Source organism: Vicugna pacos, chromosome 9 (genome assembly GCF_048564905.1).
Source record: "Vicugna pacos chromosome 9, VicPac4, whole genome shotgun sequence".
Taxonomy (NCBI): domain Eukaryota; kingdom Metazoa; phylum Chordata; class Mammalia; order Artiodactyla; family Camelidae; genus Vicugna; species Vicugna pacos.
In genome coordinates, this window is record NC_132995.1 from 76,026,269 (window position 1) to 76,048,076 (window position 21,808).

The window sequence follows — 21,808 nt, forward strand, 5'->3', positions numbered from 1 at the left end:
CTCGCTCCCTCGAGACAGGCCGTGTAATGCCGAGACTGAAGTTCCTCCAAGAACGTCTCTGTCTAAGGTTCTAAGCTGGCTGGATGGGGCCAGAATACGCGGCGGGGGCTGGTGGGGTGACTTGCAGGGGTTGTTTCCGTGAGCGCTTTCAGAGGAAGCCAGACGTCACAGGATTCCCCAGGTTTTCCTACCGTGACCAGAATTTAGTCTCCTTAGAGAGTAATTTGGCCTTCTCCACATCTCAGCTGGAGTCCCTGGAGCTCAAGGAATGATTAGCTCACTCGTCCGTTAATTCCGTAGTTTGTGGAGACCCAGAGAAGGGCATGTTTCTGCAGACCGCCAGAGCCTTAGGGTCCTCATGGCCTCTCCACTGCCTGGGTTTACAGTCCTGCATGGGACATGTCTGAGATACACTGGATTCGCTTGGATCTGAAAAGCAGCCAACACCGTCCGAGTTCCGTAGTGTTCCTAAGAACAGTGAGCATTATTAAAGGTTTTGCAGAGGAGATAGCGGAGGCTTTACATCAAAGCAGTTCAGACAGCTGTAGCTGGTGCTGTAGACGTCCCTGTTCATGAAAATATGTGCCGACCGTCCTGTGGTGTCTCAGCAACCTCTCGGCTTGTGCTGGCTTCCCGTCATCCTGCTCACAGCTCAGCCCCGTCCTTTCTTCTTTATCTTTCCCTCTTTTCCGGAAACAAAATAGTTCCTGCCTCTCTTAACTCCTGTAGAACAGCTCCCCAGCCCCAGCCCCCGTGCCCTGGGGCCAACATCAAGGTTAAGGGTGGGGCGGGGTGGGAAGGTGCGGAGAAAGAAAAGGACAGATAGGCATTCACCCTGTGCTTCACCCTGCCACTTTCTAGCCATATGCCTTTGGATAAACTATGTATCTCTGAGCACCAGTTTCTTCGTCTTTAAAATGGGAATAATTAATTACACACAGCATCTCTTGATGAGAGCAGCAAGTCTTAACCCGGGGATGCGTGGACATGCTCACTGTCTTTCCTTGGGACGCGGCACCAGTGGCTGTCACTACTGCTGACAGCACTATTCCTAGTAACCCAGGCGTGGCATTTTCGGGCGCCCAGGTCTTAGCAATTACTCCTTTCCAGACGTCTCGTTCATGCTAGAAAAGTGACACTGTACGCCCATTGAGAATTCCCAACCAGCTTCAGGTTAATGTACTAGCTCAGGAGAATCCAAATGCCATCCTTTAATGCTTAGAGCATCAAATTAAATTTAATCACTACCTGAACATCAGTGCGTTTGCTAACTTTAGGATGGTACGTGAGCAGCCATTTTCATTGCGGTGAGTAAGTGCAGTTGGCAGATGGCAATAAGTGCTCAGATCACGCGGGAACTGGGTTCTTGCTACACCTATTTTCTGTAATATGGGGCACTTCATGGATTTGTACGCCATCCTTGCACAGGGCCACGCCTCTCTCCTCTGTCTTGCTCCGGTTTTAGTGTCTGTGCTGCCGAAGCAAGTGCGGTGCCTACTTTGTAAACCAGCACCTGCTGGGCTTCCCATGATTTTCTTTATTATTTAGTTCTGTTTAACGCAGTGCTGACATGCAGGCGCTCTGGCGTCCTACTGCCACAGGCATACACGTGTCCAAGTCCTGGCTTACTGAACTGTTAAGTAGCAAAAGCAATTTCAGGCCCGTTATAAAAAGTAGAAGTTGAGAGAAAATAAATTTACACAGTACATTTATGTGAGGCTTTGGTTATGTGTTAGTGTTAGAAACAATAATAAAGCATTTGGAATCCATCTGTTTATTAGATATGACAAGGAATGTAAAAAATAAAAGCAAACTTTTTTCTACATTAATCGGTGTGCGAATACTGAGTTCCTTCAGTTTGTCTAGTTTAATTTCTAACTGTTCTGACACACTTCATTGCCTGAATGAAAATCATTTAAAATTCTGTGCCTCTAAAAGATAGTAGAATATTTGGTCAAAATTTTTCTGTCATCTGCCCCTGAGAGGGAGAGCATGCTCTGAAGTTTTCTTTTTTCTTTTTTTCCCACATTTTACATATTTGCATTTGCGCAAGTGTAAAAGCTAATAAAAACATCCTGCTTTCTGTTTGCCTGGTGTGGTTCCCCCACACTGCGCAGGCGCTGCTCCGCCCGGCGCACACACAGCAGAGGGTGGCGACCTGGCCTCGGTTCTCGCAGAGCCTGGCCGTGGCCTCGGAATTGTCTCCAGCACGCGCTCCGGGCAGCCCCTGCCATGCGTTTTGGTAGTGTGAGTTGGAATCTGTTTGTTTTTCTTGACTGTGTTTTAAAGTTCAAATAGAACTTGATAGTGAAGTTCATGTTCTCTTTACTAGACCACCACCGCCACTTGTTGGCCAGAAACACACAACAACATGGCCCTGTAACCATTACTTAAGTCACATTTTGTGAAGGACTTTTATTGATGCTTCCTTTTATTCATCTTTCAGAAAACTTGTTGACTGCTTACCAGGTGTCGAGCCCTGTGCTAGGTCCAAGGATGCAGAAATGAGCATGACTTAGTTTCTGCCCTTGAAGACCGCCCTGAGGATTTCACAATGTAGTCGGGGGACAGGGTCTAGGACAGATATCTGAACAGCTCATTTCGGCGTCCTGCGGAAGGGAGCCTCTCCAAGGTCCAGCTCTGCCTGCAGGACAGGGAAGATCCCACTGGAGGTTGCACTTGGAGCTGGACACACATGTCCCCCCGGGGGCTGGCGGGAAAGTGACGCAGGCAAGAACCCTGAAAGGCTGTGGTGTGTTAGTGACACGGACAGCCCCACATTCAGACGGCAGATGGTCAATGCTCAAGGACAGTGGAAATGCGCCTGTCGGTGTTCTCAGACTAGCCATCTGCAGCATCCTTACCTCAGGACATACCCACACCTGAGGTCTCCCCTTTCTTAGCCACTGAGCTGGGGACGACGCTGGGAAGGAAGGGCCAGGGTCCCTGGAATCCCCTTGCAGCTCTCCCAGGACTCCTTTAGAAGGTCATGGCCTGTAGTTTCAGAAATATTTTCTGTTTATATGAGCTCTTGTCCCTCAACCCCCAACCCAAATTTAGTTCTGAGTATTTTTCCAGAGCATTCAAAATATAGAGCAGAGAGAGCAGAGCATTATATTTCAGACTTCCATTTTTTCCCCTGTTGTTTTATTAGATTATTTTCAGAGGCTCTCAGGGAATCCTGAATCCTGTCCTTGTTGGGGGAAGGAGGAATTCGCTTTGGGATTGACCGACTGTGTGTCCCTCTCATCGTGGTAGGTGTTTCAAGACAAAACCAGTGGGAAGGAACTTGGTGTCATTTGCTATAGCAGTGAAGTCTTTGACCTTAACGCTGCTAAGACCAAGGTGAATGGTCAGTTGACTCCCTAGGTAGGGCAGAGTCAGTTAGGAGGGTCAAGATTCCTTGAATTCATCACCGATTGATGTTCCTCTAAAAATTCAGAGAAATGTTCCTCCAGAGATTCAGAGAAATGTAAAAATAAAATCATAAGGAAATGTTTTAAAGCTCCAGATTCACCCCTCCAAGAATATTTTAAGGAAATCTTTTTATGCCAATTCCCAAATGGCAAGAGACAAGCAGTGGTAAATAGAACGTCGGCCGTAGGGTTTCCTCAGACTGGGGGACACTGTAAAACCCTGCAGGGCAGCCGCTGTTCCCCACCCCCAGCAACCGGCTGCGCATTTCAGGTGCGCCTGGGGTCGGATGTGAGCCCCTAAAAGCCCTGTTGCCCAGATGTAAGTGAAGTTCGAGTTCAGCTGTGGTGACCCGAGTGCCCCGAGTAGGCTCGTCTCAGTGTCTGTGTGTATGAGTTATGAGTGCTCCAGGACCCAGATGTGGGATGCTTTCAGTGACTGCCAACGCTGTTGCTAAGTGGATGTCTGCGTGCCTCTGCGGAGGGCACGAGTCTGGCTGTCGCAGACCAGGGTGTGAGTTTACAGGTCTTGGTGCTGGAGCACGTTTCTTACCTGCCTTCGTGTAAACTGATTTTTGGATCATCCATTTCAGAGCACTATTTGGTCTGGTTTTGGAGACTAGGAGTCCCTCTGGTAGCATTTTGGATGACTTCATTGTTCCACGGGTGCAAAGGGACTTTGCAAGAATCAGAAATGCTGAAATGGAGCCTCACTGACACGTTAGCAAAATTGGACGACTGTTAGACTGTAATGCCAGCTGTTTCGCTTGCTTTGCTTTTGTTTGTTTTAATAAACCCCCGGAGTAGGGGGTCTAACTAACAAAAGTTTGCAGTCACTGTGGTAGAAATACCTTGCGTCTCCACCATGAATCTTGGGAAATTCAAAGCAGTTTTCATATGGCGTCTCTCCTTCCAGAGGGGAGGGTTTTTCTTGCTGTGAGCAAGTGTGTAGCTCGTTTAGATAACGCGGCTCACGGGGCTTGCTGCAACGTGTCGTTTTGCTTTCCAAAGACGATCTTTGGAGGACTGGAGTCTTCACCCTGACAAGGTCCAGAGAAGGCTGTCCCTGTGTTTTCTGATGACGATGCTCCCCAAAGGAGGGACAGGAAGGTTGTCCTTCTACTCAGAGGCTTTATGCTCCTTGGGGTTGGCCTTCACTTTGGTCAAAACTGTGTTCAGATTCCCCAGAAAAGTACTCAGAAAAGATGATTTACTTTGAATTTATTTGTGAAGCAGGAGAAATCCACTCGTCACAGCCAGCAGTTTGTTGAAGTGCCCTGACAGCCTCGGAAGGCCTGGCATGGTAGATGCCCCGGCACGGGCGGGCCAGGCAGCGCCCCCCGCTGGCGGAGGGGTCAGCAGCGTGTGAGGAGCTGTGTCCACGGCGGGGACGCGGCGGGGCACATTTCCTCGCATTTTCTCACACCATTCGGAAGGCTGAACGGTCAGCACTGCCGGAGACAAACGTGACTAGAGCCGACCTCTTGGGCTGGGCTTCATGGACCACTGTGGTTCAAGTGTGGCTTCAGGAAGTCACGGGGACCCCCGGAGCTGCGTGTGGAGATCTTTCACTTCTGAGTTGTCACCTGTTAAGTTCTCTCCCTGAGGGAACGATGTCTGGAGACCAAAGGTGTCATTTCCAGTTTAGTTAGAGGGGCGAACCCGTTTCTGTCATTGGAGTTTTCTTGCTTCTCTGTGGTGGATTCCTTCACTGGGCTAATGAGTCCTTAACCTGGGGCTCATGGGCCTGCAGTGGACGTACTTCCTTGACATTGTCAGAGAGTTTTATGTGCATGTGGGCTTTTTGGTGGGGGTGGGGGTGGGGGTGGGTGGAGGGAAGGTTCATAACCCGCATCGAGTTTTCCTGTGCTCCGTGACCCCGGAGGGGAAGCAAGAAGCCCCTCGCTTGGAGACTGACCGTCGTTCCCTTGTTTGGGATGCACCCGTCTGGCCCGGCACCTGCAGCCACGTGGCCCCCAGGTTCAGGCTGTTATTGCCTGTGAAGCCCATGGACTAAGGGGTGCCCCTTATGACCCTTATTTTTATGTGTGAATTTGACATAGGATTGAGAGCCCACTCTTTAAACTATGGCTTGGATTTCCAGATGGAAAATTACTGGATTTCTCTGTGGTCTGCAGTCTGTCCCAGTTCTGGTCTTCAGACCATGATCACTGGACAGTCTGCCCAAGAAAAAACCCTGCAGAATGTTCTTATCTTTGTGACCATGGTCTGTCCATCTCTAATTAGTTCTAGAGAGGATTTCCTTCTTTTTCCCTCCTTTTCTTCTTCTTCTTTATTTTTTCCCCAGCCTGAGAGAAAGCAGGCACCTTAGCCAGGAATTCTTTAAGAGCCCTTCTGAGCATCTTCTCCCCACGTCTGCAGGAGCTTTCCTGCCTTCGTCCTTTCGTCGGTTGCTTTCGGTGGTTTCTGTCCTCCCCTCAGCAGGGCTTGTTCAAGTGGGGGAAGGTCGCTGTGGGATCAGGTGCGCCGGTGTTTGGGGGGCTCTCTGTTCCTGCCAAATGATCTTTTTAAACAAGTATTGAATTTTTTTCCTTTAATTTCCCAATCTTAGTATCAGTTCTTCTTTGCCAAATGGTTTTTGGGGCTTTGCCTGGGCCCCATGTGCCAGAGTCGGGGATTCATCTTGGCCAGACACTGCCACATATTGAAGAGGGAGCCGTTTCCAGGAAAGCTCAGAGAGCCGTGGCTCCTAGAAATCTTTCCTTGATGGTAGGAGCCAGGCCTTGACACTTCTGACCATCTGGAAAACTTTGGATCTGAGCACCAGTATGTGTCTCATACATATTTTTCTTTTCATTTCCTAAGTTTTTTTTTAAATTCTTTTTCATTTCAGATATATATTTATTACTATTTTATCTGAGAGCTCCAAGAAGAATCGTATGCCTGAGGGCTGCAAAGAAAATCATCAGCAGAGTCGATGCACCCTCTGTGGATGTGCACTGCTAAGCTTGGTGCTCAATAAACAGGCTTGGAATGAGTAAATCTGGAAATTTTTCACATACTGTTAGTGACAGAGTGTTTCTTTGCAGCCTTCGGGCGTTCCTGGACAAGTAACGGTTTCGCCTCTCCTTTCTTCCCTCTCCGTAGCGTGTGTGCTCTGCAGCGTGCGTCTGTGTGTTTACGTAATGCTCCCGTGGGAGCCTTGTCCCCTGCTCTGGTTCTGCCGCCTCCCTGTCTATAGTAGCGATCAGCCTGTTTCTTTCTGGGTGTGGCAGTGTCTCCGGGAGGCTCCGGGGCAGATTCCGTGCGACACAGGAGCGTGTTGTCGCAGTAGCTGTGCTTGGCGTCACTGTCAGGTGCGTCAGGACGCTGCTTGCGCTGGCCGAGAGACGATCCCTGCAGCCTTGAAGAAACAGTCATGACGGCTGGAGTCTTGCTCGTGTGTTTTTTTCACTTTTCTGTAAATTAGCAAACTAAATCCTTTTGAGCCTATGAGTATATTCAGCCTTTTTTCTTCCTTTTACCTTTTAAGTAACATAAGCTCGTGAATTTGCTGTGATAAATCAGTCATTTAAATTATCTGCTGTGTATTAAGCACAGTGTTAAATGTAACACACGTCTTTGCCTACTGAGTCACAGACTGTACATGCAGCCTATTTTGAAAATTGACACACTCATTCAACAGTAAATGAACAAGGTGGTATTATATACTATTGTGTAAATTATTTGTAGAGTACTTTCGTGGTCTTGAAAAGAGAGTTAAACGCCCAGGTGGCACTTACTGTGCACCTGCTGTGTGCTGAGGCGTGGGCACTGAAACCAAGTTTGTACCTCATCATCAGTGACCTGAGAGTGCGCTGTAGTAAGTGACACTGGTGTCACAGGCCGTCCCCACAAAGGTACAGATACAGTGAGATCAGGGCAGGCCAGCAGCCACTGTGAAGACGTAATCCAGCTTGGAGTGCTGTACCCGCGATGACAGTGTGGATTGAGATCTGTGGGTCGAGACCATGACATCCTCGTGAGGATCATGGCTGAGATGTACTGTCATTCCCAGCATGCCGCTCCGTGTGTGCCTTTCTGGCTAACTCCTTTTTCGTCCTTTCCCTCCCTTTTCACTTTGTGATGCTCTTGGTTAGGTTCATCTCGTTCAAATGTTGGTTCTTGGGTCTTGCCTCACCCGTCTGTCCAGAAAGCCAGCGTGAGACGTGCTTACAGGAAAGCACCCTTTGCTCCTCTGTGTCGGCGGTGACTGACCTGGGCGGAGGTGCCCCGGGAGGTTGGCTGACCTGGGCGGAGGTGCCCCGGGAGGACGTGTTGGATCCGCTGTGTCCAGGTCCCCTCACAGGTGCTTTCTGATGACGCTCATGATGACAGTGGAAGCCTGCAGTAGTCGTTGACCCACTGTCAGAACTGGCCGCACTTTTCCTATCCAAGCTCATGGTTTTCTTCCCTGTTTTTTCCTTTTTGGGGACTGTATACAATCAGCTTTTATTCCGTGTGTTCTCTGTGCTTCGTTTCTTTGGAAAACCCCTGCAGGCTAACAGCTGGGGTGACGAAAGTCCTGGCAGCTCCCTTGGCAGCCCCTGTGCCTTGGCTTTGGGCGCTTTTCTTTGGCAGAACTCTCTTAGCCTTATGGAGGTTTGGAGCTTACCTGGAAGAGAACAAAGTCCTGTCTTTGGCGGCCCAGAGGGGTTACCTGCCCCCGGGAGGGTCTGTGCTTCAGTTTTGAGTTTAGTCATTTGACTTGAAGGATAAGGCGGTCCTGAGGGAAGGTAACTTTATCTTGCCTTTTCCAACTTTGAAAGAAGTGTGTTCTGTTTATTTGTATTCTGCTATTACTGGGAGCTGATTCATGTTTTGGTTGAGATTAGTGTGAGTTGAATCACGCAATATAGCCATTTTCATAGTAAAAAGAAATGGTCAGATATTGGCAGTATCATCCAGTCCAAACCAATATATCTTGTCTGCAGAATCTGAACTAGCTTGTAGCTTGTTGCTGTTGATGGTGAGCTGTGAAAAAGTACCCCGGTTGCTATGCGAAGTGATTTAATGGAAAGCCAGTGCCTAGACTTCTCTCCTCTCTCGGCTTCTTCCTAGGTCACCCTGCACCTGAATCCCATCTCCTCCGTCCACATCCACCACAAGCCTGTCGTGTTCCTGCTCAACTCCCCACGGCCCCTGGATTGGCATCTGAAGACAGAGAGGCTTGCGACTGGGGTCTCCAGACTTTTCTTGGTAAGTGTTTGAAACCCTCCCAGAGTGATCCCTAGCATAAGGATATAATGACCCTAAAACTTTGCGAGGCTTTTTAAAAGGCTTATGTCACTGAAATAATAGCAGAGTCCACAGTGTGTTAAGTCTGGATTTTCTCCTTGTGATATTTGGTTGGCATGGACCAGCGTTCACAGAGACAAACGCCTCACGCCGTCTTCTGTGGTTGGAGAGTCACGTCTCGTCGGCACGTGCGGGCAGGGTCTGCAGTCGTGCTCTGTGTGGCCTGAGCTTTGGTCTCGGTTCTGAGACCGGCCCCGCTGTGGCATCAGGAGCAATGTAAACATTGTACACAGCCACTAGGTGTGTGGTCTCTGAGCACAAAATAAATACACGCAAACCCTTTCTGTTTGTGTATAACACGGGCCTGATTTCTGATAAGAGGCTCTGTTTGCTGAGAAAGTGACACACTGAGCTCCAAAATGAAAACATTTGTGTTTTATAAAAAAGCTGGAACCCAGCTCTTGTGCAAAGATCCAAATATTACCTACTATTTGTAAATCATGTCCCTCTGAGTTTGCCAGAACATTCAAGTTTGCTGGTTGTGGAGAAGCTGATGGTTGTTTGGATGGAATTTTGGGGGATGATGTCATGTCTGAAGATGAGCAGCAGCGTGCTCCGCGGTGACAGCTCACGCTGTCCGTTGCGGCAGCCGCACGTCCGTGTCCTGCACTGCAGCGCGCTCCACGGTGGCCACACGCCCCAGGCGCTGCGGCCGCCCTTGCCCACAAGCAGCAGAACAAGACGAGGCCTCAGTTAATGGTCTTCTTCTTACATAGTGAATACATTTTGCTTAATTCGTGACTCTTAGTCCGGATCTGTAGTTTTTTGTCAGTTGTATTTGAAGATTCCTTTTAAAAACTCAAAGGTTCCCACCGAATAAAACAGGACTCCATAGTCAATGCAGTCCATAAGCAGATAAATAAATGAGTAGAAAGGGGAGACGGGGAGCTCCTCTTCATAGAAGGACGCCGATCGCTAAGTGCAGAAGGAGGGACGCAGTTAGAAAATCAGTTTGTAACCATCGTAGTAAAAGGTGATGAGGCAGGAGCCATCCAGCGGTGGTGGAGGAAGTCTGAGGAGCAGTTTGCATGGTCTTAAGTCACGTATTATTCTAGCCAAAAATGCATACAGCCTGAGTCTAATCATGAGGAAACACTGGTGAAGACCAAACTGAGTGACAGTCTATAGAATAACTGGCCTGTGCCCTTCAGAAACGTTAGTCGTGAAAGACAGAGGCTGGAGGGAGCCACCCCAGATTGAAGGAGACCAAAAGTCTCGTGTGACCCCGGGCAGGGAGCGGGGCGTTGCCATAAAGGCTGTTATGGGGACACAGACGAAACTGAAGTCGAGCCTGCAGATTAAAGGATTGCGTCAGTGTTGTATTTCTAGAGTTTAATCATTGTGCTTTTCTTGTACGAGAGAAAACCCTTCTTAGGGAGCATGATACACTTAAGCATTAAGGGATAAAGAGCCAAGTAGTTCAGAAAAAATGCACAATGTGTACACAGAATAATGAAGCAAGTATGGCAAGATGTTGAAAACGGGGGAATCTAGTTAAAGAGTACACATGGCTTCTTTGTACTATATTTGCAACTTTGTGAATGTGATTTAATTTAAAAATACAAAAATTTTAAACACAGAAGTGCTTTTACTAAACAAGTTTATCTTGCAGAGCACAGGGAACTGTATTCAATATCTTGTAGTCACCTGCAATGGAAAAGAATCTGAAAAGGAATACATGCGTGTGTATGCATGACTGGGACATTTTGCTGTACACTGGAAATTGACACAACATTGTAAACTGACTGTATTTCATTAAAAGGAAAAATTTTTAAGAAGTACATCTACAAGATAGGAGTTACTAATAAACTACAACCTTTTCTGAGAATTGAAACTCTTACTATAAACTTAGAAGGCCAGAAGTCAGAATTACTTGTCATCACTGTTATCAGCTCTTTGTTTAGCACCTCGTACACCCCGATTATTGTTGTATACGTGTTCCAGTACTTGGTCTTATTTGGTTCTCACAGTAACCTTGTGACGATGGGGGTGTTTACCCATTTTACAGATGCTTTTACAGATGAGGACCTAAGATTTAGAGAGGTTAAGTAGTGACCCAGATCACATGGCTGATTCCCAGTGGAGTTGAAATTCAAACCCAGAGGGGACTTACTCTGCAAGCTCTTGTGCTAAATTGGTTCTCTTCATACTCATAAGCGTTGTCCATCTGCTGTAATTAATGGCGTCCGTGATGGAAGACTAATGGCCGTGATCACACAGGCATGTCCTCGCGCAGCCCTCGCGGTGCAGAGCGGTGCTGTCCGATACCGTAGGTACTGGCCGTGCGTGGCTGTTTAAATTCACCTTCACTAAAATCAGAGATGCAGTTCCGGGAGCAGCGAGCTGTTTCAAGGGCGCAGTACCTTCGAGGCCAGAGGCCACCACGTTGAGCAAAGGCTTTGCCTGCTCTGATTTGAATCCAAGCAGCAACCTGGGTGAAGCGTTTAATTTCTCTCAGCCTGACTCTCCTCAGCTGTAGTATGGGAATGAAGATAGTCCCAGCAACAAGGGTCGTTTCTTTAATTACATGAGGTCACGTGTAACGTGTCCAGCATGGGGCCTGGTGCCGGGACCTTCGTGGACGCTGCCTGCCATCTGCGTGTCCATTTGTTATTAGTCACAGCAGAGGACGCCTGGGGAGGGTGCTGAGTTTACATTTCTGGTTATGAGAGGTCAGCGTGGCCGACAGGTCCAGGTGAGAAGTGGGGGTCACTCACGTCGCCATTGTACTGATCGCTTTCTGGGTTCCTTCTTCAAACTGCCACTCTGTGGCTTTTAGGGGAAGGTGTCTTACTCCTGGTTATTATTTATTTTCTCTAGTTAAGGTCTGTAAGAATTGCTTCTTGGCCATCAGTTTAAGACGTACTGACAACGAACAACCGGCGACAGTTTTAGTAAACAATTTAACATCAACCCTCTTTGGAGTTTATCCCGTGTAAGGAGATTGTAGACCAAGTGATGGACATAAAATTACCAACACAGGGAGGCGGCCCTGGGAGAAGTCAAGGATTTAAACTCTGGGACACCTGTCCAGCAGGCTTGCTTTAGGGAAGGTGGCCTTCTATGAATTTCTTCATGGCCTGAGGAGGTGGGGGGACATCTGGTGCTCATCCAGGTTCTCAGACCCTCAGGCAACAGCGAGTGACGTAAGCTCTCTCACGGGCTGGGCAGCTGTCCGGCACAGAGACGGTGCTGAAGTGAGGGCGGAGGGGCGGGCTCTTCCCCTGCTCTCTGTAACTGAAATGAGTTCAGGGTCTCCTCGTGCACTTGACGCCACGGCAGCAGAGGGATCTGGGTGGAAGACCAGTGGAGTGCTCTGTTTATCCATTTTTTGTAGTTAAGAATTAGAGGTTAGAGATAACATAACTAAATTATCTTACATAGCGTTTCATCCACACACTTCAAAAGGCCCATGGAGTCTTTGCAAACTGAGGCTTAGCCATTTCCGTGACTGTCTCCTCCAAACTTACCCCAAAGGCTTACGGGAGCCAAGGAGAGAGTCTGGGTCTCTTGACTCAGCCTAAGATGTGTATGTGCTTGCTTCCTCCTTCACACATTGCTGAAGGATTTGCATTCTTGTCTTAGAGCTGACTTTACTTTCTAGGTAGAGTTACAACACTAACAGATTTTTGTCTTTTGGTTTTTTCTTAGGAGGGTGGTGAGAAAAGTTCAGGTAATGGCATCTATTCTATCAGAGTGAATGACTTTTAAGTCTAAGTTGTCATGTCTGCATTATTATAGCTACCCAGTTTGAAAAAGGAAACTTTTCATAATTGGTTAGCAGGGCCTCATGTTACTCAGAATGTCTCAACCACCCACGAGGGTGACTAAAAACATGTATTTCAATACTTTAAAAAGGTATCTGTTTTTTTTTCTGGTAAGTCTTTTCAGTCTTTCTCATGATCCCACAAGTGCTGATGAGAGGGATCGTGTCAGGCAGGGAGAAAGTGGGATTGAGTTTCTTCTAAAAGTGTAGTTCCCGTGTCTGGCTGTTCTGGTTACCTAGGAAATGGGAGTGGATGAAGAGTGATTATTTCAGGCTGAGTGTCAAGTGGTGGGCCTTTGAGTATGTGTCTCTCTCTCTCCCACACACACACACACACACACACACACACACACGATGGAGTTGTCACAGCCTTATAGGTTTTCTTTGGCAGGGAGTGGGGACAGCCTAGAGAATATTGAATAGGCTCGAGCTGTCCTTCAGTGCCATCAAAAGGAATAAAAGTAACCCTACTCTCTCAGTCTGTCATGTTGAAACTATAAGTAAAACTCTCAGAAGGACCATCTAAGGTTATTTTTATTCATGCAGTTACTTTCACATCAGAGAAAAAGTAGGGTAGCTAAACTGTGCAATAGATATCTGAACTTTTAACCTGGGTTTGCTTAAAAAGATTAGGAAGGGCCACAACACTAGATTGTCTTGAAAAACATGCTACAATTTGAATAGACATTTCTCCAAAGGGAAAAAAGTAAAATGGCCAATAAACACACGAAAAGATGCTCAATGTCATTAGTCATTGGGAAAATGCGAGTTTAAAACTACAGTGAGATGCCCTTCACATGCACTTGAGTGGCTACAGTGAAAAAGGCAGATAATAACAAATGGTGTGGAGGGTGTAGGGGAATTAGAACCCTGTGCATCGCTGGTGGGAAGGCAAGATGGTGCTTTGGAAGACAATTGGGCAAAACATATTTCCACAGAAAAACTTGTCCACAAATGTCCATAATAGCATTATTCGTAATAATTAAAAAATGCAAACAGCACAAATGTCCATTAACTGATGAATGGATTAAAAAAGAGTGGTATGTCCACATAATGGAGTATTATTTGGCCATTAAAAGGAATGAAGGACTGAGTCATACCACAATGTGAATGAACCTTGAAAAAGTGTAAATAAAAGAAGCCAGACACAAAAGGCCACGTAGTGTGTGATTCCATTCGTTTGAAATTTCCGAAAAAGGCAAATCCAGAGAGACAGAAAGTAGATCAGTAGTTGCCAGAGGCTGGTGGGAGGATGGGGGTGGGGTGTCCTTGGGGGAGGAGAACAATGCTCTGGAGTTAGACAGTGGTGATGGTTACCACAATTGTGAACATACTGGAAACACTGAATGGTACAGTTCAAAAGGGCGAGTGTCATGATATCTCAGAAAAGCAGATTGTAAGGGGGAATTGTAACGTCATAGTTATAATTGTGTAATTTATATAATATAACCTGCATACGGGTGAGTTAATCTCAATAAAGCTGTTAGGGAAAAAGTTGCTGCAGCATTCTTTTCAGAAATGATAATATAAATTCAATGAACTAAACTTTGAAATCATTTTTACTTTATTCTATGATTTTTTAAAACATCTTTCTTTATTTATGTCACAGACCTGAGCACTCTCTCCTGCAGGGTCTGCAGACTTAGGGGCGTGGGACAGGCAGAAGGTCTCGAGACGAAACCCTGACGACGGGCTTCGCATAACGAGGAGCCTCAAGCCTTTTCACGTCAGCTTGTTGCTTTGCGCGCTCGTGAGGGAGGACGATGCCTTAGGAGTAGGGAGTCTCAAGAAGTGAGCAACAGCTTCCTCCAGCCTCATTTACTCTTGGGGTTATTGTGCTGTGATTTACTTTTTCCCGCCGTTTGTCGGTAAAATCAGGAGAAGAAATGCAGGCACGTGTGTGTGCGTTTGAGTGGAGGAGGGGAGTGGAGGGAGTACTGGTCTCCAAGGAGGCGTTTCCAGTGTTTGGGGCATATTCCTACTGAAGAGTTATTCATTGCTCATCTGAAATTCAAACTGAACTAGGTGCCCTGTATTTTATCTGGTAGTTTTCCCCAGAGGTAACTCAGATCGTTCCTAGTTCACTCTCTGGCCTGGGTGTCAGGAGGCCCAAGTGCTAGTCTTGGTTCTGCCACTCACTAGTTCCTCATCAGTTGCTGGACAAAGTCACTTAACCACTCGGGCCTCAGTGTCCCCAGCTCTAAAGCAGGGAGGTGGTACCAGTCGGTCTCTGAGCCCCTCCAGCTCTCAAACTTCGGTTCTCCGAGAGCACGACGGCTGCATGTTATGTCCCAGTCTAACTGGAAACAGAAAACAGTGATCTGAACATTGCCTCTTCAGCAAATCCAAGGAAGTATCAGGGCAGGGTAATTGAAATAAATGAGAGAAACCAAGCTCTTGCTATTGGCTTTGGATTAAAAACAAATAAAAATTTAATCCTAATGAAAAATGTAAATGAATACCAGGAACACGCTTAATATTTAAAAGCTAGTTTTGTGCTTCTGAGGGGGGTGGGCGGGTGAAGTGGCTGAGGTCGCCAGAATCGGTTTATTCCTTTTACTTAAACTTGGGGGAAAGAAAGCCCAAATATTTTGGGCCTCTGCCACCAAACCACAGGCAGTTCTCTGGTCTGCACTGCAGTTTGGATGACTGACAAGGCTCAGTGAAAAACAAGTGCTGTTTGTTTTCCTGTGCCCAGTATTTAACTGGAAATCAGAAGGCGAAATTTCCAATCAGTGGTTAAACAGCCCCAGATGTACGCTCAGCGCTGCTCCAGGAAGGGACATGCGCAGACCGTCCCACAGCGCGTGTCCAGAAGTTCCTTCCCTGAGTGCAGGTGACGTGTACCTGAGCGCTGGGCGTCCGAAACGCCCTCTGAGGGACTCAGACGTTCAGGTCGGCTTTAAAACGTTCTGTATTCTCTACTGTGTTGCATTTAAAACCTGGAGATGATTTTTTTTTCTTTCATTTCCTCCTTTCCCTCGTTTGGCAGTCCTCACCACGTTTGGAAAAACAGGACATTAGCATATGTGGTGTGATGAGTTACGTCTCTAGGAGTTCGTTCACCCAACACCCGGTTTGCAGTGCCTGCAGGATGTTGGAGCTATGCTCAGTAGAAATGGAGGGGACTGCCTGCCCTCGGGGAGCTTCCCACGATGCGGGAGAGATGGCTGAGGTGGGGAATTGCCATTCGGTGGGACTCGTACCGTTGTTTGATCCTGAAAATAAGAGAAAATGAGAAGCCTCTGACCCTGAGCGCCCCGAAGGCGGCTCCCCCGTGAGGCTGAGCTAGGGGGCGAGGCTGTGGATCCCGGCCCAGCTTCCTGCTCAACCACAGCGTCACCCCTATATACCAGGGGTCTGGATGTGCCATTTTGGAGTTTCCAGGGAGGTCTCTCCCCAAATAAATTCTCTCTTAAAGGCAGATTAAACAACTAAATGTTTCAAGATTGGTTCTTCCTTTTTCTTTTTTTAAAATGTCTCTTGTGGAATGAATCACTGGGTCCTGTGGGATATTCCAAGTGGTTGTGTACCGGGCATTTTTGTTCCAGAGGCTGCTTATCTCTTGGTTTTGTGGCTTGTCCATAAAAGCCTTAATTATAAGGGGCTTGATCCTCTCATGAACTAGGGTCGGTCAACTACCGTATTTCCTAGGAAAGAGCTCTGGCCCTTCTGTGGTGAGAGGGCCCTTCCCAAATGTCACTGTGGTGATTAGAGCATTGGAAAGAGTCCGGTTTCAGCTGGCAATCCTGGTCCAGAGAGAGGTTTTGAAAGACTCCCTCGGATCTGCCCTAGCTCGCTGCAGTAGGGCTGGTGGACGGTGCCGGCGGGCGGCCCCGCGGCCTTCCGAGCTTTGCCTGGGTGTGTGCTTCCTGATCAAGACATCCTGTCCTGGAGCTTCACGCAAGCACAGACTTCCCTGCCTCTGCTGGGCTGGCCGCATCATGTCTGTGCGCAGGCCTGGGCCCCGGCTCTGCGCGGGCTTTGCTTTCACTCGGCAGACCGAGGTTAAGTAAACTCAGTTCCGCTGATGGGGCGGGCGGGTGTTCCTTTGTGTGGAGTCCCATGCCGTCCTTTAAGGCTCTACCGTTAAGGCCGATCTGGTAATCTGGTAAATCTGCCCTTCCTAAGTGCTGGGCAGTCGTATCAAATGTTACATCTCTGGTGCCCTTGGTGTATGTGGTGGGCAGCCTCCAGAGAGCTGTTTGGTAGACAAAGCAAGTGTTTTGTCAAGGGAGAGTGCAGAACCTTTTTTTTTCTTCACGTCATGGGTTGGGGGGAATCTGCCTCCCAGGAAATTCTAGTGAGGCTGACTGAACGCTCGTTGGAAGCTTATGGTCTTCTCGTAAACCACAGGCAGTTGGGTCCTTGGTGAGCACTCCCCACAGGTGGCTGACGCTGCCTGTCTCTGAAAGGGGCCAGAGGATGGCCTGCCTCCTTCTAGGCAGAGTCGCTGGGTTTATTTGAGGCAACCCAGTTCTGGTGTTTCACATCTCCATCAGCTGACTCCCCAGCTTGGGAGTGGATTTCTACAGGGGAGGAGGGAGCCCTTCATCTTTCTTATTTTTCTGTCCAGGGTAGAATTTGTATCTCAAGATGTGTTTTTGCCTTTAATGGAAAAAAAAATGAAAACGAATATATGTATGTATATGCATGACTGGGCCATTGTGCTGTACACCAGAGATTCACACGTTGTAATTGACTGTACTTCAACTTAAAAAAAAAAGGTGTGTTTTTGGCAGGGGAGGATATAGCTCAGCGGTAGAGCGCATGCCCAGCATGCACGAGTCCTGGGTTCAGTTCCCAGTACCTGCATCAAAAAAAAAATAAGTAAACCTAATTACCTCCCCCTGGAAAATAAATACATTGAAAAAATATGCTCTGCCCTTGATCCTAACTTCCTAGCCCCAGGTGGACTGGAGTCTTCGCTGTAAACTTAGGTTTTTAATACTCCTGGGCCACAGAATCACTGGTCTGCTTCCCTCCTCCTGGGCCTGTTTGGGTGCTGAGCAGCATGGCGGTGACGCTCAGACACAGGGCGTCCCTGGATGTCAGGGCCTTATTTGTCTGCTGTCTCTGGCAAACGCCCGCAGTAGTCACTGCCCGTCTCATCTCTAGCCCTTCCGTCTTTGTGACAGAGAACCTGTAGTTTCTGGGGGATCCAGGCTGCTTGGTGATGTGCAGAGGTGCTGCTTGGAGCTAACGCTGCTGCAGCCCTGAAAATCACATACCCTTTGCTAGCAGTTTGCACAGAGGGCTGTGGTCCTGCCACAGTGAGGAAGAGCTCGTGGCCTTTTGTGGAGACCTGTGTTTGTTGCTTACAGCATGTGCCGTGTGCTGGGCACTCTCCTAAAAGCACTGCACATGTGTTACCTTATTTAATCTTCATAGCAAGGCTATGAAGTAGCCACTCTCATTATCCTCATTTTAAGATGAGGAAACTGACACAGTGAGAGATTAGGTTAACCCGTGCGTGGTCACACAGTAAGCGGTTGCGATAGCCTGCGCAGATTGCATAGAGTGTGCCTGGCACAAAGGAAATGCTCAGTTTAATAATAATAAATCTTTTTAAATGATGAGGATTAGTAGTTTGGGCTAGATTCCCTCTGCTTCCCCCTTTGTGTCACAGACTTTGATCCTGAGAGTAAACGCAGTTACACCTTGAACGGGAGCAGTGGGTGTAGCTGGGATGTGAGATTTTAATTGTCTGCTGTCATCTGGCCCAGGGTTCTGCTTGTGCAGAGGAAAATGCTCAGGCTGAATGATTTCCCCCAGGATGTAGATGCAGGAGGTGGTCCTGACTGCATCTGACTCTATGGAACAACAGTGTTCCTGGACACACTGTGAAGCTTCTGCAATAGTGCCGGCAGGTGCTTTTCCAGGAAGTCAGCCTCCACGGCTGCCGCCGCAAAAGTAGCAAAGTGTCCTCAAAGCGATGAACCACCCGCCGAGGCGTTTCGAGCCTCCTCTCCCCTGATTTCCCCCCTTTGCTTGGAGCCCCAGCCAGAATCCCTCAGTCACAGGTAGTGCAAGGAAGGTGGCTGGGTGGTCCTCCTGAGGGACACTGTCATTTGGACAAGGACCTAAAAGGTGCTTCTTGACCCCTTTCCCAGCAACGTTGTCCCCCTGGGCTCCTCTGCTTGGCCTGCCTCTGGATCAGCGACCCCAGGATGCCCTGCTTAGTGTCTGCATCTGCCCTTAGCCCTCTGGGACTCATTTCTTCATTGATGGTAAATGTGTTCAGTTCAACCTCCTTGGCTTTGGCTTAGGAGACCCCCTGTGTCTTCTTCAGAGACTGTGAAATGTGGACTGGAAAACGGGCGTGGGCACAGGTGCGTGGCCTGCCTTTGATTACAAGCCAAGCTTAGGAAGTTCAAGAGGGCTCCAACCAGTTGTTTTGGGTTAGAGGCCCCACCCCCACCCTCCCCCTCAAGGAAATGTTCTTTAGAACCTTCTTCCCCCAGTGTTCTTAGGTCCGTGGTTTCTGGGCCAGAATATGCGGTTCCATTTCCCTCGGGGCTTGCATCAGCCATTCGCAGACACTGTATCAGTGAGGGGTCACCCAGAGAAAGGGAATCAGGAGGGGTATACATGGAGAGACTTCCTGCAAGAACTTGGCCTCCACCACTGTGGGGACAGGCAAGGCAGGTCAGCAGTCCGGGGGACAGTCAGGAAGGGCAGCAGGGACCCCCCCGGCATGAGCGAAGCTTCTGTCCACAGGGGATTCCTTCCTCCCGGAGGCCTCAGCGCTGCTCTGAAGGCCTTTCAGCTGACTGAGTTGGGCCCACACAGACTACCTGAGATAATCTCCCTTACTTGGAGCCACCTGATTATGGACTGTAATTACATCTGCAAAATACCTTCCCAGCACCATCTCGATTAGTGCTTGAGTAACTGGCGACGACAGCCAAGCCACTGGCGTGTAAAACTGAACATCACAGAAGCACTTACATCTTGATGTTCTTGTCTGACGTCTTGTCGTGCTGTGTCTGCTGTGGTCTCTGTTCAGGCATCTTCAGATCCCGAGGCAGTTTTGTGTTGTGCTGTTGTTGTTTACAGTAACTGATCTCTCTTCCTCCAGCCAGGCAGTCAGTTTGCTTCCATAAGTCATTCCCGTTTCCTGTCTGCCCCTTCCGTCCCCTCCCTCCTGCCTTCCCCCAGCTGGGGAAGGGGAGACTGTGCGGGAGGCCCCCTGCTCCGCCTCCTGCTTCCCCGTGAAGGCCTGGGTTTGTTCTGCATCGTCTTTGGAGTCCGGCAGACGCAGTGTGCATGTGCACTCCTCCCTTGCTAAAATTACGCAACCTGGGGTCTTACCTAACCTGTCAGAGCCCCCGTTTCTTCAGTTGTCAGATGTGAGGAGTCTAATCTCTGAAACGTGCACTGGGCGATCAGTAAGCGCCTTTGTGACTTTCTCTCCCCGTGTTCTGTCATCAGGCCAGGGCCCCGGGGGCTCCTGTCTACCCGACTCTGCTTATGTCTTGAGTTTAGTAGCCACTGCTCCATGGAGGTGGAATAGACAGAGCTAAGAGTGAGAAACGAAGTATTTGGTTTCTGCTGTCAACCCTGCTTTCTACCAACTCTGTGCCTCTGGCAGATTCCTTAACTTCCTTGAGCCTCACTTTCCTTGTCCGTAAAATGGAACTTAGACTGTCAGTCTTGACAAAGAGGAGCTCTGTGAAGAAAATTCAAGGTACCTATTTGGAGGCAAGTGTTTGTACAATTCAGTTTGTGCCCTTGAACCTGGGCTGGCAGATTGGAGGTAACTTAAAAGAAAAGTAGAAGAAAGAACCCTTCCTAGGGAGGGGTCTTGCAGAAGCGCGTCTGGAAGGCCGGAGTAAACTGAGGGTCGCGGCAAGCACTGGTAATGATGCCAATGTTTTATTTTTTCCTGAAAAACATCCTTTAGATGATAAATACAGTTTAACTTTGGGGTCAGGCGCTTCCTAACATCGTGCTGCCTTGGAAGATGAGAGAGGGTAAATTTAAGAGTCTCCAGAGAGAGCTTTGTAAGGTCACTGAGGATCCCTGAGTGGCCTGGGGCTCCACGCTGGAAAGCTCTGTGTTATGAAGCAGCTTACGCGTCATTCATGTGGTCACCTGGGGGGCTGAGTCTGTCCTGCAGATGTGCTGAGTTGTTTTGCTTCTCTGTGTGTGTGCACATCCACGTACACTGTGGTTTTTGTTAGTGCTTCCACGGGAGATGAGAGACTTGCTCTGCACTGGAGCACGTTCAGGTCTGTGCACGCTTCTGTCTGGAGGGTGGCGTCCCAGGACTTCCTCCTGGGCGTGTGCAGACATGTCGGGCACTTTGAATCCTTCGGTTCTTTATACTTCAACAGAAATAAAAATTAAAAGCAGAGGATGACATCATAAATGTTTTGAGAAAAACTGTTGAATATGCTTTAAGTCATGTTGTTGGAAGAAAGTAATCTGGTGGTGGATACAAAATTAAAACATCCCAGAATTGCTAAATGGTTGCGTGGATTTGTGTTACTTGAGTGCACTGTTGGCAGAGACCCTAATCACATGGCTCATGAATATGCAGCTTTGCAAATTATGGCTGTAGGTTCATGGGCATGGACGTTATTATTTCTTCAAGATGAACTTTAAAAAAGAACATTGAGTCATGACATATGGCTAATAGAAAGCATGTTTCAGATCACGGCACGTGACTTTAGAGGAAGCAGGCGAGCAGAGCCCTCCCGGGAGCTGGTAGGGAGGCGTGTGACCTTCCTCTTTCAGAATGTGGGGCTCCATCCACGTTTGGGAGGTAAACATTTCACTGCTGTTCCAGCACTTGATGTAAGTTTGTTTTTGCTGGATTCGGTACACAAAGTACATCAAAGCATCATCTTCTTAATACCTTTCTGTGTGGGCACCGTGTCAGTCTGCACAGATCCTCCTCAGAAACCGAAACCCTAGAGAAATGTGTGTTCCTCTCACCACAAGCCTTCCCTCCCCTAGAACTGAACTAGCAGGCTTTTGGCGTGGCAGGCGCTTCTGAAATGCCCGTGTGTTCTTCTTTGCTCTGTTTGCTTTCCTTGTTTTGCTCTTTCTGTTCTCTTGAGAAGGCATCTCCGGAAAGAGATACGTTGGTGCAGGAGTCAGGAAAGGGGAACAGAAGGGCACAGGCTGGGTGCTGGGCAGCACAGGGAGGGGAGGAGCTGGCCCTGCCTGCGCAAGAGCTGAGCTTTCCCCGGGGCTGGCCACCTAAGTGTGTGGGGTGGGTGTGCGAGCTAGAGCGCCGCACGGAGCTGTGACCTGAACAGCAGGCACTCACCCAAGCGATAACTCGAGTCCAAATGGACCACGGCCCAGCTATTTGGCACGT

At 48.4% G+C, this 21,808-nt stretch overlaps 1 protein-coding gene across 3 annotated transcripts in view; it reads left to right on the forward strand.

Moving 5' to 3' along the window:
* TGFBR3 (transforming growth factor beta receptor 3) overlaps positions 1–21,808 on the forward strand; it is a 179,071-nt gene that overhangs the window by 102,900 nt on the left and 54,363 nt on the right. For 2 of the 3 annotated variants that reach the window (XM_072968230.1, XM_072968231.1), the window contains exon 4: positions 8,475–8,612. The exons of the other annotated variant lie outside the window; for it this stretch is intronic. In XM_072968230.1, coding sequence (XP_072824331.1) covers positions 8,475–8,612 — 138 coding nt within the window. The remainder of the gene's footprint in view (positions 1–8,474; positions 8,613–21,808) is intronic. 3 annotated transcript variants of the gene reach the window in all.